The sequence below is a fragment of the Mytilus edulis genome, chromosome 2, assembly GCF_963676685.1.
Source record: "Mytilus edulis chromosome 2, xbMytEdul2.2, whole genome shotgun sequence".
Taxonomy (NCBI): Eukaryota; Metazoa; Mollusca; class Bivalvia; order Mytilida; family Mytilidae; genus Mytilus; species Mytilus edulis.
Genome location: NC_092345.1, coordinates 24,968,301 through 24,987,109, shown reverse-complemented (window position 1 = coordinate 24,987,109; position 18,809 = coordinate 24,968,301). Strand labels below are relative to the sequence as shown.

Here is an 18,809-nt window from a genome sequence, read left to right as displayed (position 1 = left end):
TCTGTACGGTGACTTTTAGTTGTTAATTTCTGCTTCATTTGGTCCCTTGTGGAGAGTTATCTCATTGGCAATCATACTCCATCTTTATTATATAACAGTTATTTGTATTAATTTAAAAGCAGTTGTCAGATTGACAATAGTTGTGAAATGTGACAATGTCAGTCAAAGGCTTTATTTCATTTTAAGAATATACTTAACATAAAAAGGTTTAGTAAGGTATCTTGAAACATAACACATTACTAACCCATATAAACCTTATAATGAAAAGATTTAGAACCTACAAAACCTCTTATTCTAAATAAAATATAATTGGTATTTTTTATTTTTATCAGAATCTTCTTGGCATTGGCAGTCTATAAATGACAAAGTTATCATACCACTGACTTCCAAGAATATCAGGAAAGATGTAATAGAGAAGTATGATTTGTGTTTAACAGGGGAGGTAAGTTAAACAAAGTTATTTTTATGCCCCACCTACGATAGTAGAGGGGCATTATGTTTTCTGGTCTGTGCGTCCGTCCATCCGTCTGTCCCGCTTCAGGTTAAAGTTTTTGGTCAAAGTAGTTTTTAATGAAGTTGAAGTCCAATCGACTTCAAACTTAGTACACATGTTCCCTGAGATATGATCTTTCTAATTTTAATGCCAAATTAGAGTTTTTACCCCAACTTCACGGTCCACTGAACATACAAAATGATATTGCGAGTGGGGCATTCGTGTACTGGGGACACATTCTTGTTTTAAAGGGAGATAATTCAGTAAACACACTTTATTTTAGTTTACTTATTCATATGGTTAGATTGAGTCTATTTAAATTACATATAAAGGGATTACCAATAAAGCAAAAACTAAGATAATATAAAAACAAAAATATTATTATTTATTCATTTGTTTTTTTCCATCTTTTTTGGCTCACTAATTAGATTTAGAACAATTAAAACATATGTGAAGAATTATTTAGATTCTAACTCTTTACAGGAACCCAAGTTCTAATATTCTCTTCAATTTTAATTCTGCAACTTCACAATTAGGCTAGTCCTATTATACTTTTCACTTTTTATTCTGGAAACAAATTTGTTAATGTTTTAAAATGTGTTATTCAGACTATGATACATAGAAAATTGGAATTTTATTTGTATTATTGATATTTGAAATATTTTCTTTTTCTTTTTCAAGGCAATTACCTATTTACAAACTGAGGACCCCAAATTAATGAAGACCTTGTTGCCAAATGTTCGAGTGTTTGCCAGAGTTGCTCCCAAACAGAAGGTATTGTATTTGAAAACTTATCAAAAACTTTTTTTTTTTTTTACCAAACAAAATATGTAAAAGGTTTTCCTTTTCTCAATATTAATTGTAAGCTTTAAGTCAGTAGGTTAGAAAGTTTTTTAGTGTTTTTGTTTGTCACTATACAGAATAATTGTGTTTTTTTTCAGAGATTTTTTAGTGTAATGCCGTTCTCTTTATCAGACGAGTGACATTTACAAGATGTCAGTGAAAAAAGCCAATGCTTACTTTGATATAGATTGATTTTGTGGCATAATTCATTTAATACATTAGTGGTAACAATTACTGATATAAACACATTAGATGTATGTTTCATTATAATACATCATTCTGATTGGCTAACTGCACATCACGTGTTATTCCTTAAGCAGTTGTATCACACAATAAAACTTATCATTCATGATGACACGAGGTCCCATAATAAAGTACACAGGTAAATTAAATAAAAACTTGATGTAAATCGTGTTTTCATGATCCTAGCAAAAAAATGGAATTATAAGTATTGAATGCTTCTTTTTGTAACTTCATAGGGTTGTAAAAGCGTTGACCGTGCGCACATTTTTAGAATGAAGCGCTTCCGCACTTCATACTAAATGTACTTCAGTCAACGCTTTTACACCCCAATAAAGTTACAAAAAGAAGCATTCAATTCTTAAATATAAACACATTTGGTTAAGCACTGAAACTTTATCATTTAGATAAATGTTGATGATTACCAAAGATATTATTAGTAAACCAATATACATGTGCATATACATAATTACAATGTGTAATTCTATTTACAGGAAGTTGTCATCACAACATTAAAAAGTTTGGGTTTTACAACACTTATGTGTGGTGATGGTACAAATGATGTAGGTGCACTGAAACATGCACATGTAGGTAAGTGTAATAAAAAAGATGTTGGTGCCCTGAAACATGCACATGTTGGTAAGTGTAATACAAATGATGTAGGTGCACTGAAACATGCACATGTAGGTAAGTGTAATACAAAAGATGTTGGTGCCCTGAAACATGCACATGTAGGTAAGTGTAATACAAAAGATGTTGGTGCCCTGAAACATGCACATGTAGGTAAGTGTAATACAAATAATGTAGGTGCCTTGAAACATGCACATGCAAGTGCCCTGAAACATGCACATGTAGGTAAGTGTAATACAAATGATGTAGGTGCCTTGAAACATGCACATGCAAGTGCCCTGAAACATGCACATGTAGGTAAGTGTAATACAAATGATGTAGGTGCCTTGAAACATGTACATGCAAGTGCCCTGAAACATGCACATGTAGGTAAGTGTAATACAAATGATGACAGCGCACTGAGATTTTGATATGTATGTAAGTTAAGCTCATGATCTCTTGGTGCCCTGAAAAATATTCATTCTGGTAGACTTGATGTATATAGCTATTTGTTTGGTAGGCTTCATGTATATAGCTTTATATTTATATAACCAGGTGCTCCGCAGGGCGCAGCTTTATACGACCGCAGAGGTCGATCCCTGAACAGTTGGGGCAGGTATAGACAAAACATTTAAGCGTGATACAGCTCTGAATTTGAATTATATGGGTTTTTTACACAAAACAAATGTCAAGATTTTACAAATCAATTAAAGATTACTTCTTCAAACTTATTTAAATCTAAAATTGAATAGTTGACACAGCATAGGTTTCTGACAAAGAATGAATGTGGTCTAATGAACTTAAAACTTTGTTTGCCTTTGAGCAATTCACTATGCTGTTGAATATTAATCCTGTCAAAAAAATGTTTGAAGAAATTATCTTTTTATTTATGAAATCTGAAATGAGAACAAGTATGGACACAACTTTTAAGCTAAAAATATTTTAGATAAGATAAGGAAAAAAAAACTTCATCAGCAACATTTTATATTGGCAAATTTCCAATGAAGTTATTTACATAAAGTTAATGGCAAATAAAAATAAAAAATGACATCATAGTCATGTCTGGCAAATGTCCAACATACATTATCTAAAAACATTTTAGATAAGATAAGTAAAAAAAGCTTCATCAGCAACATTTTATATTGGCAAATTTCAAATGAAAAGTTATTTACATAAAGTTATTGGCAAATAAAAATAGCAAATGACATCATAGTCATGTCTGGCAAATTTCCAACATATATTATCAACTACTATTCTATACAAAGAAAGATAACTCCAATTGAAAATTAATTGCTATTGCACAATATTGTGCAATTAGATATTTCTTGCTATTGTGCAATATTGTGCAATTGAAAATTTCTTGCTATTGCACAATACTTGATATGGAATCCTGATTTGGACCAACTTGAAAACTGGGCCCATAATCAAAAATCAAAGTACATGTTTAGATAAAGCATTTCAAATAAGCCCAATAATTTAATTTTTGTTAAAATCAAACTTAGTTTAATTTTGGACCCTTTGGACCTTAATGTAGACCAATTTGAAAACTGGACCAAAAATTAAGAATCTACATACACAGTTAGATTTGGCATATCAAAGAACCCATTTATTCAATTTTTGATGAAATCAAACAAAGTTTAATTTTGGACCCCCATTTGGACCAACTTGAAAACTAGGCCAATAATTAAAAATCTAAGTACATTTTTAAATTCAGCATATCAAAGAACCCCAAGGATTCAATTTTTGTTAAAATCAAACTAAGTTTAATTTTGGACCCTTTGGACCTTAATGTAGACCAATTTGAAAACGGGACCAAAAATTAAGAATCTACATACATAGTTAGATTCGGCATATCAAAGAACCCCAATTATTCAATTTTTGATGAAATCACACAAAGTTCAATTTTGGACCCTTTGTGCCCCTTATTCCTAATCTGTTGGGACCAAAACTCCCAAAATCAAACCCAACCTTCCTTTTATAGTCATAAACCTTGTGTTTAAATTTCATAGATTTCTATTTACTTATACTAAAGTTATGGTGCAAAAACCAAAAAAATGCTTATTTGGGCCCCTTTTTGGCCCCTAATTCATAAACTGTTTTGACCTCAACTCCAAAAATCAATCCCAACTTTTCTTTTGTGGTCATAAACCTTGTGTTTAAATTTCATTGATTTCTATTTACTTATACTAAAGTTATTGTGCGAAAACCAAGAATAATGCTTATTTGGGCCCTTTTTTGGCCCTTAATTCCTAAACTGTTGGAACCAAAACTCCCAAAATCAATCCCAACCGTCCTTTTGTGGTCATAAACCTTGTGTCAAAATTTCATAGATTTCTATTCACTTAAACTAAAGTTATAGTGCGAAAACCAAGAAAATGCTTATTTGGGCCCTTTTTGGCCCCTAATTCCTAAAATGTTGGGACCAAAACTCCCAAAATCAATCCCAACCTTCCTTTTGTGGTCATAAACCTTGTGTTAAAATTTCATTGATTTCTATTCACTTTTACTAAAGTTAGAGTGCAAAAACTAAAAGTATTCGGACGACGACGACAACGCCAACGTGATAGCAATATACGACCAAAAAATTAAAATTTTTGCAGTCGTATAAAAATTATCTATTTGTAAATTCTTCTAAACTTTTTTATTTCTATATATTTGTTGACTTTAATATTACAATGTTTAATACACAGAATTTTAAACCACAAATATTTGAAATATAAATTTATATTTTAAGATGCCATCAAAATATGGATCTTGGAAATAAAATTCCTTTTGTATGTCTTTTTAATAACCATGGTGATTTTCATTGTTATAGGTGTTGCATTATTAGCAAATGCCCCAGAAAAGTTACCAGAAAAGAAGAAAAGGAAGTCAGAGGAGGTAATTTACTGCGTCAAACCATTGATTAATTTTGCATCAACAGTGTTTATTTTAAATGACTTCCAATTTCCCATACTGAAAAATAGTTATGTTAAAACAAAAGAAAAGAAAGGATATTACATTTAAATTCATGACACAAAATCTCTACACATGATTGACAAAACGCAACAGCAAGGATCATGGATTTTATTGTTGCTTTCAAGTAAGTTTTCTAGCAATTTTAAAAGATATATTTGATTTTAAATGGGTTGTTCAAACTGAAGAATGAAAATTTGATCAGTCATTCACTCTCTTTAAGCAAAATATGGTTTTGATATAACACAAACACAATCTACATTACTAAGATGAATTTATTTAAGATTTCTTTTTATAGTTAATATACGGTATGTAGTTATGTTTGATTGTTTGAAATTAATGATTTATTTAAATATTAGGATGGTGAAGCCAATCACACAATGAATGACAGAGCTGGACCATCTTCAATGAAAGGAAAACCTGGTGGCAGAGTAGCAAAACAGAGAGCTATAGCAAGGGGAGATAACTTGGCTCCAACACAGGTAAAAAAAAATAATGAAACAAACAGATGTATACAAAATTGGTTGCAGCAGCTCTAGAATATCATCTTTACAATGCTGTAATGATGAATAGATATAAGAATTTGGTAGTTGGTTCATTTTCATGTGACCAAAAATGAAAAGAAATGACTTACGAAAAATAGTAGTGTTTGTACCTTATCATCATTTTTCAACCATGTTACCATACTGCATCAAATTATTAGATAAACATTTTTTGCTAGTAGATTTTAATTGTTCTCTTCATCGGACAAAATGATTTTTTGCTGAAACAGCCCTTAAGGTCAAGTTATAGTAAATGTCACAGATTTCAGTAAAATTTTGCATACAACTCTGGCTTGATGAACTTCAACTAAAAATCGAGCATTTATCTCATTTATCATTTAAAATATTACTGATTGAATTTTTACAAAATTGATGAACATTTGTATAGAAAGCACATAAAATCTGCATAAATCTTCTAAAATTTGTCTTAAAATCGCTAAATTTTTAATTATGCTCCATAGATTTTGTTTTAAAAACTATATGTTGTTGATACATAAATTTCCGTTATAATGATGCATAATAAAGGTAGGGTCACTAACTTCCTTTAAACGGTATAAATCATTCAAAGTTGTGTTCTTTGTGAAAAAAATCCAATAAACCGTTGAAATAATCGCAACGTCGCCATGATGCAGGCTGTAAAACCATTGATTTTTGATGTTTTTCACTACCAACAAGGTAACACATTGATTTTTAGACAAAAAACGAAGTCGGTGACCATATGATTTTTTTATTTCATTAAAACAGAAATGTATGTCACTATGTGTCAACAACATACAGTTTTTTAAGAAAAATCTATGGAGTAGAATTAGAAGTTTGGAAATTTAAGACAAATTTTAAATGTTTTATCACCAATTTTATGTGCTTTCTAATCAAATATTCACCAATATTAAATGAAATCAATCTGCAATATTTCAGATAATAAAAGACATAAATGCATATTTTTTTTCAGTTGTAGTTCACCGAGCCAAGATTGCATGCAAAAAAAAAAAAGAAGCCCATTTACTGTTCCTTGACCTGAACATAACTTTGATAGTATTGAAGGATTTAGCTGTTTTTGTGATTTAAGGGACCAAGTAATGGCTTTTGATAAGGCCAACTAAAATTAATTATTAGATTTTCATCCAAATTTATGAAAAAAATGGGGTGGGTGGGAGGATTTTATTTTTTATTTTGTATTTCCAATGAAACCCTCTTGTGACGTGTTCTTCATATATGCAAGTGTAATAATAAGCTTATATCATGTATATACATGTATTTATAAGGAATCTTACATAATTTTTCAAATCTTAAATAAAAATCTAGTGTTGGCAACCATTCACGGTTCGTCATGTAATTGCTGTTTTAGAAACCTATTTTTAGTAAACAGCATAAACATATGAGAAATGCTCTCTTCAGTTGGACTTCCTTCACCAAATTTATGTTTTTTTGTCTCCATAAAATGGAACAAATATGCATGGGTATGCAACACAAGAATTATGAGTACAGAATAAAATGAAAACTCAGTTTTGAAAATAATAGGGTTGGTGCTTTTATGATTCTTCTTATAGACGCAAATATAATTAATATGTAAAACATAAACTAAACAAAAAAGAAGGAGTTGTTTAATGACTCTATTGAGGGTATTGGGACAGAAGGTGTTTGCTTTTTGTCAACAAAAACACAATAGCCATGGGTAAATTTAAGTGTATGTTTGCTGACTTTTTGAACTCAATATACTGTCATAAATCTAACAAGTTCGTTCTTGTGTCAATTTGTTTAATCCAGTTATGTTTTTGTACCACTGTGTGCCACGACTTTGCTCTTTGGATATTATTCATAGTTAAAAATTCCTGACACAAAGTCATTTTATCAATTTTGCACTTATACCGTAATTAACGGTTCTTTGCACAGAAATGTGTGTCATGCCGCGATTTGTGTTCTTGGACACAGCGTATTACTTGAATCCCGATTATTTCATGCCCTTCTTGTTATCAATCTCTATTCTCGGTAGATAATTTTGAAAATCTATCAATTAATTTTAATTGGCCTAAACATGTCTAAATAAGTATGCAATACTTCTTGATAAACACACATTTAAACCTGTCAGACTGAAATAATTGGTTGACTACTTCATAACTCCTATTTGACAATGTAATGACATATTACTGGATTGTGAATCAACCTTGCCAAAAACAGTGAAATTATTCTTGTTTAATTTAACAGAAAAAGTTGGCTAATATGATGAAGGAACTGGAAGAAGATGAGAAAGCTCAAGTTGTCAAGTTAGGAGATGCTAGCATAGCTTCACCATTCACATCAAAATTATCAACAACTACATGTGGTAGGTACTAAAGATGCTAGTATATATCTTCATCATTTTCATATACATGTAGATTCAACAACAATATTCTGATGATTTTGATTTTTATGCCCCACCTACGATAGTAGAGGGGCATTATGTTTTCTGGTTTGTGGCTCCATTCGTTCGTTCGTCCGTCTGTTCGTTCGTTCGTTCGTCCCGCTTCAGGTTAAAGTTTTTGGTCAAGGTAGTTTTTGATGAAGCTGAAGTCCTATCAACTTGAAACTTAGTACACTTGTTACTTATGATATGATCTTTCTAATTTTAGTGCCAAATTAAAGTTTTGACCCCAATTTCACGGTTCACTTAAGATAGAAAATGAAAGTGGGAGTTTCAGGTTAAAGTTTTTGGTCAAGGTAGTTTTTGATGAAATTGAAGTCAAATCAACTTGAAACTTAGTACACATGTTCCCTATAGTATAATCTTTCTAATTTTAATGCCAAATTAGATTTTTACCCTATTTCACGGTCCATGGAACATGGAAAATGATTGAGTGGGGCATCCGTGTACTTTGGACACATTCTTGTTATCAACTTGAATTAGTACTAATTGAACGATCAAGGTTTGGTATGGTTATGTAATGGATGGAGTGAAATGGTGGAATCTGTTTCTTTTGTGAAAAGCAACCCCTAACTTTATAGTTTCACCATAAGAAATATAACATTTCATTCAAAAATTATCACAATGCATATATGATATTGATCTTATGAATTTACATAGAAGGTCATCCGACTCTGGGCAAATTAAGGATTTGCCAAATGTAAATGGCAACTTTTGAAATAGATGGGGTACCATATATGAAAATGAGACAGAAACCTGAAGACTATAAAAAGCAAAAAACATTTAGAGGGCAACATACAGTCTTTAACAGCTGAAAGGTATAAATAAAATATTTCAAGCTCTTAAAAGCTGTTATAAATTACACAGAAACTATTACAGATTTATTTTTGTCATACTTGATTTCATTGACATTTATCAAACATGCATGTGTAAATATATTCATAATTGTTTTTTTTTCAGTTTGCCATATAATCAAGCAAGGTAGATGTACATTAGTGACAACACTACAGATGTTTAAGATTCTAGCATTGAATGCATTAGTCTTAGCCTACAGCCAGAGTGTTCTATATTTAGATGGTATCAAATTCAGTGATAGTCAGGCTACCATGCAAGGACTGCTGCTAGCTGGCTGTTTCTTATTTATATCAAGGTCAAAGGTAAGTATATATGTGATAAGAAGCCAACAATGCATTTTTTATAATTCAGTACATATCAAAGATTGTATAATACTCAGCAATCTTCATTCTGCAATACTAAATTGCAGTTAATAGATTTCTTTATTGTGTCTTTATTGTGTAAAACTGACAGATTTTGATGTATGATGCATCTTATGGTTTTTTTATTTAAAAAACTGATATTCTCTGAGGCGAAATATTTATATTTATGTCCAATATCAGTATAATGCATATGACTATAATTAGTTGTTTATGTATTTACTAACACAAGGATGTAAAAGGTGTATATGAAGTCCTCTTGAATTCCACACAAGTTTTCACAGTATGTCAGTGTGTTTCCATGTCAGTATAAAAAAAAGAAGACGTGGAATGATTGCCCATGAGACAACTCCCCATCAGAGATCAACTGACATAGTTTTTATGTCTTGTTTTTCACTGTTCAGGCCTGAGAGGCACAGATAAATAATGCTTTGTACAATGATTATAAAAAGACCATGAAATGTTGTGTCAGGTTAAATTTTTATGGTACAATAGCTATCAATAACGAATTAAAACACACACATACGCTTGCCTCATATACCTGGCCTTGCGGTCATGAAACTTTCGAACACGATTTTTGTACTCAGACTCAAGAATCAACCAATCAAAATACTGGATTTTGTGTTTCGAGCATGATTTTTGTGCTCCGAGCAACGAGCAAAGTTTTATGACTTCAACCCCTGGTTCATTTCTTCAGTATTTGAATACTAATCTGTTTATTTTCAGCCATTGAAGACATTATCAAAGGAGAGACCTTTACCTAATATATTTAATTTCTACACACTGTTAACAGTGTTATTACAGTTTGCAGTACATTTTACATGTTTAGTATATTTAGTACAAGAAGCAAAAGCTCTGACACCACCAAGGTAATATTTAATTTGTTTTGCAAGTAGAATATAAAATTGAGAATGGAAATGGGGAATGTGACAAAGAGACAACAACCCGACCATAGAAAAAAACAACAGCAGAAGGTCACCAACAGGTCTTCAATGTAGCGAGAAATTCCCGCAACCCGGAGGCGTCCTTCAACTGGCCCCTAAACAAATATATACTAGTTCAGTGATAATGAACGCCATACTAATTTCCAAATTGTACACAAGAAACTAAAATTAAAATAATACAAGACTAACAAAGGCCAGAGGCTCCTGACTTGTGACTAGAAAAGCAGCCTAGAAATAAAGCAATGTAATATTATTGCACATGAGACCACTATCTACTAGAGACAAAAGGACATGGGTTTAAGTAACTATTGGTAATAGTCCATCAATGATAAAAGAACATACTGTATAGCAAGCTCAAAAAAACTGTAGCATTTCAATGGATGAAATTTTAAACATGGAAAACCAAATTGGATATTTGCTATTAAAAAAAAAATAACAAAACAAATCTTGCAGACAGCAACAATCAGTAATCCCTGGCTCTTGACTTGGCATAGGCAAACAAAGAATGTGTTGGTGTTAATCAGTTTAGGTCAGCACTTTACTGTCCCCTTATCTGGAACAGTGGTGTAACAGCACAGCATACCTCAACAGCTACCTAAGGCTTTGACTTGTCAGATGAAAAAAAAAAAGAAGCATCAACAACAAATTTTAGAATCAAGATACAAAATTTTGTTAACTTGCTTTATAGTTTGACTTGCAGTTGACAATTTTTGTGATATCAACATGTATATAATTTGATAATTTACAACTATTTAGATCAGACTTTTGTGAATAGCCTTGCAGTAATGGCTTCTTGTTATACAGTAAGATGCATTTTGTATTCATCAAATATACATCAATATAAATTATATTTGTTTATTATTTTTCTTTTAACAGTGAAGATGAGTTTGTAGATTTAGAAAGGAAATTTTCACCTAGTATATTAAACACAACAGTTTATATTATATCTATGGCATTACAAGTGTCTACATTTGCTGTAAATTATAGGGTAAGTTAAAAAGTAAAAATTAAAGGATTCCATATCACAGGTACTTAAAACATTTGAACCTTGACAAGAGTATGTAGTCATCTGAGGTCAACAGTTTTGTTGTCTTTACCAGTTTCGTATGTAACATGTATTGTTAGCCTAGTACAGCTAATGTTAAAACATGAAATGTTCAACTCCATCTGGATTGATAACATATTAATAAATAAATAACTTAATAAGTGGAAACAAACCTTACTACAAAACTTGATACACAAATGTTTTTAAATTATTTCTGATACCAATTTTTGTCCCCAGATAGTCTTCCCTATTTTTGCTGAGAAAATACACTGTTTAGTTTTGAAATCACTTTAGTACGTTCATTTAATTTCTAATGATTCTTTCTTTTTTGCAAGATTTTAGTTTGTTCTGTTAATATCTCTGAGGCTAGACGTGTCCAAATTTTGTATTTACAAACAAAAACATATTGTTCTGATTGTTAAAAAGACTTATTATATGACTATAAATTTTCTGTTTTCTCATTGGCTAAAAGCATAGGAAATCCTCTTTGATAAAACATTATATTCACCGCGTCAAAAATCACGAGAGGTTAATATAAGATTTGAAACAGCGTCCGTGTACCTAAATATAGAAACGGGGAATTCTTGTTAGCTATTTAAGGGATGTATAAATAAAATGGTTTTTAATTGGACGACCGAATAAATATCAACCAATCAGCGCTCTCGACATAAAATCGTTTCGATCTAACAGACGACAGTTACATGTTTCCGGCAACAAAGTATTGTTCATGTTTTGTTCTTTAAAAATTGAAATGATACAATATTCTTCTAGTTTTAATTATGCAGAATTAAATATGCCTAAAAATCAAACCCAGGCATAAAATAAAAACAGTCTAGGCAAAATACCATCTAACCAAGGATATATTTCACAATCTAAAAATATGAAAATGACACTGAGAACTAAAGAGTCATATAATAAAGCAATTGTTGACTTTTGATATCAGTTGACCGTTGGCCTTGGTGAATATCACATCTCTGGGGTTGATAAATCATTGTATCAACCTCATCAAAAGTCAATAATTGTATAGTATTGATTGACGTAGTATTAATAGAGGAAACTTATTTTGATTGATATCCCAAGAATAATAATAAACCCATTGCAAATGAGACATGAGGCTTCATCGAAGAAACCATATTGTTGTGGATTAATTATTATTGATTGTGTTTCTAATTTTCACTGAATTTGGATAGTAGTTGGAACAAAATAAGCTTACTATTTAGGTACCTTGAAGTATTCCATTCTGAAATAGATAACATATATTTGTAATCTATTCCAATATGGATGCGACCCTTAAATGGCGGGGGAAGAGGACTGAATACAGTGTAACCTACCTAATCCGACACTCATGTTTTCCAAAATATTGCTTTAACTGACACATTTTCTGGTCCGAAAATATGCCCATCCTTGAAGAAAAACCTGAGTATTCCAACTCCCTGCTAAATCTGATATTTTTTTCTGGTCCCCCAGTGTGTCTAATGACACATGTACAGGTTACACAGTAATTTTAATAGTTTCTTAATGTTAACAACTGGCATTTGAGGAATTAATGCAAAGCAAAGAACACAAATGATAATTAAGGTGGTACCCAACACCTTCACTTAAATTAATTTGGCTCGTTTAATTTTCATAAAATTTGGACAAAGTATTTACTTTGACCCTTTGACAAAAATAAAAAAAAATAAAAAAAATTTGAACCAACCATTTTATCAGAAAAAATACACTGGTTATATAGCAGTTTTACAAACACTACTTTTGATCATTGAGAAGCTTAATATTCCCTTAACAACACAATGTGATTAAAACGTTTAGCTGATTTTACAGAGATATCTCCCTGTAGTGTTAGGTACCACCTTAAATTAAATTTTACAAGTGGAAGCATTTGTGGAAAGTCCTTGCATATAGAAAAACATTATATTGTTGTATTTTATTTTACAGAGGCAACCATTTTTTGAAAGTCTAACAGAAAGCATAACAGTATATTGTTGTATTTTATTTTACAGGGGAAACCATTTATGGAAAGTTTAACAGAAAACAAACCATTATTATATAGTCTTGTATTTTCTGGAGGAGCAATTACAGCATTGGCTAGTGGTACTGTTCCAGAACTTACAGAACAATTTGAACTAGTCGAATTACCAACAGAGGTAAGGGATCATAGATTTATTCTAACGAGGAAGCTCTGAGGATTCTCTGAGCTTTTAAGTAGGCTCTTTTCAGTTGTTTATTTGACTATAATTACATTAGATGTATGTTTCATTATAATACTTTATTCTGATTGGCTAACTGCACATCACGTGATATTACGTAAGCAGTTGCATTGCTTAATACAACTTTTCATTCATGATAACACGTGGTCCAAAAATAAAGTGCACAGGTGAATTAAATAAAAAAATATATAAAATTCAATTTTTCATGATCATAGCTAAAAAATGTAATTATAAGTATTGCATGCTTCTTTTTGTAACTTTATAGGGTTGTAAAAGCGTTGACTGTGCACACATTTTTAGAATGAAGCGCTTCCGCGCATCATACAAAATGTACTTCGGTCAACGCTTTTACACCCCAATAAATTTACAAAAAGAAGCATTCAATTCTTAAATAATTATCACACCATTATAGTATCTAGTATAAATATTATGAGCTTATCAATTTGAAACAGTTGGTAAGTTAGGGTAAAGATATAGTGATCTTATCAATTTAATCTATCAATTTAGTTTTAAAAGTAAATATAAATTGAGCAACCAGGTAATCTTTTTAAAGTCACACTTAAGTTATGGTAAAGAAATTATATTCACCCCAAAACGGACCAATTTTGAAATACTAGGTATACATAAGTCAGGTTATGATGTCAATCAGAGACCAACATTTAGAAAGAATGGTTGTAAATTGACTGTAGTAAGTAACCATTATAAGAGTCATTTTGGCAAAATACCAGGGTTTCATTGACAGTTTGATGGTTATTGTAGCTTATCAAAACCAACCTAAAATATCACAAGTGATATATTAACAGATACTTGTTACCTTCAAGGTTGTGTAAGCTGGGTTTTTTTAATTGTTTTATTGTTTTTCTGAGTTTTTCTAAAGTGTGTAACTTATCAACTTTAAATCAGTCCTTAGTATCAAATTACATGTTATAAATTGTTCTTTTACAGTTTAGAAATACAGTTTTACAGATTTTAGCAGCTGATATTCTAGGATCCTTCCTTATAGACAGAATAATGAGATTCCTGTTTGGAAAGGGACATCTACGATCAACATAAGATTTACTCAGAGTAGTCAATGGTGCTTGCTCAATAACAATGAATTATTTCAAAATTCATATTCTGTAGACAAAACCTCTTGACAGTTATAGTATACATATAAAAAAAAAATCATGGAATTGCAATATTAGAATGAAATATTTTATACTTTTTGCATGGATTAGACATGATTTTATTTTTTTGATTAACCATTGTTTGTCCATAAAAACCATTCAGTCTGCCAGCTTGCAAGAGATGGATGACATTGTGATTAGATTTCTGTAGAATATGGAACCCCAAAAAAGCCTGTTACTTATTGAAATGCTGAAATATTCATTTTTAGCAAAACCATTTTCATTGCTCACGATTTTTGCACCACTTGCCCCCATACTTTTTTAAGTACCAGTATATTAGAAACATATAAAATCTCATAAAACTTCTTTGAAAGATGTTTTTTATGCCCCACCTACGATAGTAGAGGGGCATTATGTTTTCTGGTCTGTGCGTCCGTTCATCCATTCGTCCGTCCGTCTGTCTGTCTGTCCGTCTGTCCCGCTTCAGGTTAAAGTTTTTGGTCAAGGTAGTTTTTGATGAAGTTGAAGTCCAATTGACTTCAAACTTGGTACACATGTTCCCTATGATATGATCTTTTTAATTTTAATGCCAAATTAGAGATTTTACCCGAATTTCACGGTCCACTGAACATAGAAAATGATAGTGCGAGTGGGGCATTCGTGTACTGAGGACACATTCTTGTTTTATATATAAATCTATTAAATAATGTTCTTCACACGACAGTGATAAAATTTCCTGATTGAATACTTGTATGTAGTTTTATAAAATAAAACCGACACAATTTGAGAGAAAAAACGAAAAAATTTACCAATTCTTAATTTTATCATCTACACATTTTCTGAACATGCTGAATTTGAATATTTTGTACAAAGTTTTCATAAATCTAGACGTCAGAAAAAAGGGTTAAAGATTTTTTTATTTATGAATATTTATATTCAATATTGATACTCATAATTCCCAATCCCTAACATCTAAAATGATTTGTTTGAAATAATTAATTCTTTTATGGCAAAACAGTTTATTTTATTTATTCTAAAGAAATTATTTATATATTTTTTTTTTGCCTTTTGTTTTAACTTGACGCAAATGTTTTTTTTATATTGTTATAACGAAAATTCATAAATATGAGAACATGATGTAGAATTTGCTTGTAACTTTTCTGTCAAGAGTGGGTGAAATGGTATCATTTATTATTGCCTGATAACATATTTTTTAAACATTGTAATGTATTGTTTATGAATTTATTTATTGTATTGTCAACAATGTATAATTTCATATTGAATTCTCAAAATAAAACCAGAAGTATACTCTGTATTATCATTATTTTGGGGTTGATGTCTGTTCCCCAATGGCTATTATGCCTAGGCTTGTCTGTCAATAGATAGTTTTCAGGTGACACAAATCAATTTGGAGTTAATTCCCTTGCCTGCTATACATAAGATTGATTTTCTTTTTTTGAGTAACCAAATAAAACAAGGAAGTTTCATAAAAGATACTGGGAAATGTGATGAGTTGTACAATGTGTGTGCACATTAAAATTGTACAAATTCTTATGTCTAGCGTTCAGTAAAACAAGTTAAATTTTGTTGATTTATGAAGACATTTATGGTGGTAATGGGAAATAACTCCAACTTTGTAAATATCAATGGAAAAATACGTTTTTGAAATAAATGTATCCAATTTCCATAACCATAATTTATTGTTCAGAGTTTATTGGACAAGCCCCTACACATTTTCAACTTTTGTTGTGCAAAATATTTTGTTATTGTTTACAAAATAGAGACTTTATAGATATCAATGGAAAAATACCTTTATGAAATAAATGTATCCAATTTCCATAACCATCATTTATTGTTCAGAGTTTATTGGACAAGCCCCTACACATTTTCAGCTTTTGTTGTGCCAAATAATTTGTTATTGTTTACAAAATAGAGACTCAACACATCTGTAATTTTTTTAAGAAAATTAATTCAGTGCAATAATAAGATTTCCTACTTCATTCTCCCAAAAAAAAAAAAAACCTACACAAATGTATAAATAAAATTGAGAATGGATATGAGGAATGTGTCAAAGAGACTACAGCTCGACCAAATAGCAAAATAGCGCACAAATATGTCTTTAACAAAAAAGAAAATTTTGCTTCCAAACTTTGAACTGCAGTTTCTGCAAGAAAAAACGTCATGTATATCAAGCACAAAAACCTATATGAGGAGAGAAATTATGATTTTAGTCAAATGACTTATTTGTAGATCTTTTACTGATCATTTTGGAAATTTTGGTTTTCTATTTCTTTACTATAGTTTTCAGATAAGACACACATATGGGGGAAAAATCTACCAATGGCAATAGCTCTTTTACAAAGGAGTCAGCTGATAATTTTGGCATTGTTGTCTTATTTGTAAGTCTCGTTCTGCCAACAATTTTTGCTTTGTAGTTTCTATCTACTCTAGTTCACACAAAAAGATAAAAATTGTTAAAAATCTTCATGCAAGGGTAATAACCATTTCTAAGAGTCCATAACAATGAACCTGTTTCATATACTCAGCAGTAAATCTTGTCCTGTTGGTTATTATTGTTGTTAGCAGACTCTATCATGCTTATGGCAAGTTGAGCTAATGAAACAGTTCAACCATTTATCTTAAAATAATTGTTTTTACATACTGTTTTCCTGGAGAGAAAATATAATCTATCACAAGTCTAGATCTAAAATCATAAATGACTAAACGAAAAGATAAAGAGCAAAAGACAACCACTGATAAGGCACCTGACTTAAGACAGACACATTGATGAAAATTTGACTTGTAAAAGCAGTGCTTTAAAATTCAAACTACATGTACGTCTTGGCAAACAGAAAGTAACTACAAATCATATGCAAAATTGCTTACATGTACAACTCAACATATTCATGCTGCAGAATAAACATCATTTCCTTCCAAAAAGCCAAGAAAAGATTGATGAGGTTTTTCTTTGTACAAGCAACAGATAGTGTATGATAAGCAGATGTAATAAATGGCTTACACACTACAACTTCACATGATCAACCTGCCTACCCAATATAAAATCAATCCATAATATACAAAAGTAAAAAAAACTAATGCCAAAGTTTTCTACCCAATGTCTTTCATTTGGAAAGTCATACAATTACTAATTGACATGGGATTCAGATAATTAAAGTGGTCACTTTTCCGTTATTAATATGTATAACCTGTGGTTTGCCCAGTACAAAATGTTTTTTTCTTTTTATCGCAATTGTGACTTTCGTTGCAGTATGGGAGACATAGGGATTACTATTGAGTGGCTGTGTAAACTATTTAATTTTCTTGCCAATGTTTAGTTTACCTAGTTAAGTCAGTTAAACTACATGTATGTATAAGCAAAACAACAATTCTATTTTCAGTGTAAAGTGTACATGTCTGTCTGTTATGCATCATCTGACCTTGACATCATTTGCATGGTTCATTTGTCAATGTTAAGTTTCACAGTTTGGTTTCTTTGATACTTTAAGCAAAAGGTTAACTACATTGGGTGTATGAAATGAAGTTTGTCTGCCAGGATTTATCTGACCTTGACCATAGTTATCGAACATTGGTAAACTAATGTCAAGTTTATTATATGAAACTTCTAGTAAATCTTTATTTTGAAGATGTCCAATATGGTCAATAAAATAGACAAGACATTTCAGCGTGTGCGCTCTCTTGTTACAATAAGAATAAATTAATAATTAACATCACATGGACACATGCAATAATATAAATCAGTATTTTTTTGTGAAATGGTTCACCCTTGTTTCACTTTCAATGTCGACATTCTTTTCCTTTGAAAAGCTGAATCCTTAGTACATGGTTAACCCATCTCTAGCTAAGGTTTTAAATTGAAGTCGACATGAATACAGATTCACATGAGGTTGAATTAGTCACTTGCAAGTCAATAATGCATCGCAATGTTTCTGATCTTGTTTTGAAAAATGTGGCCTCAACTAACTACTTATAAGCAAATAATTTTAAAGTTCTGCTTTTATTCATCCTCGAATCTAAAAGATTTGTATCATCCAAGAAATCTTATAATGTAAATTCAGAAATTATTACGCGTATTTACTATTACGATTTTGTCATTTTAGACTTAAATATGATTTTAATTTTTACGGTTTTGAGAAAAATATGTTTAATTCATATGAAATATTTCAAAATGCGAGTTTAAATTATTGCATTTACA

The 18,809-nt window shown here is 30.8% G+C and overlaps 1 protein-coding gene across 1 annotated transcript in view; it reads left to right on the top strand.

The window, feature by feature from the left end:
* Positions 1-15,904, top strand: part of LOC139511808 (endoplasmic reticulum transmembrane helix translocase-like) — a 37,663-nt gene extending 21,759 nt beyond the window's left edge. The window contains exons 16-26 of the mRNA XM_071298893.1: positions 333-442; positions 1,175-1,267; positions 2,071-2,167; positions 5,001-5,065; positions 5,500-5,622; positions 7,885-8,002; positions 9,041-9,237; positions 10,021-10,163; positions 11,115-11,226; positions 13,284-13,427; positions 14,436-15,904. Of these exons, the coding sequence (XP_071154994.1) occupies positions 333-442; positions 1,175-1,267; positions 2,071-2,167; positions 5,001-5,065; positions 5,500-5,622; positions 7,885-8,002; positions 9,041-9,237; positions 10,021-10,163; positions 11,115-11,226; positions 13,284-13,427; positions 14,436-14,543 (1,310 nt within the window). The 3' untranslated portion in view covers positions 14,544-15,904. The remainder of the gene's footprint in view (positions 1-332; positions 443-1,174; positions 1,268-2,070; positions 2,168-5,000; positions 5,066-5,499; positions 5,623-7,884; positions 8,003-9,040; positions 9,238-10,020; positions 10,164-11,114; positions 11,227-13,283; positions 13,428-14,435) is intronic.
* The last annotated feature ends 2,905 nt before the right edge of the window (positions 15,905-18,809 follow it).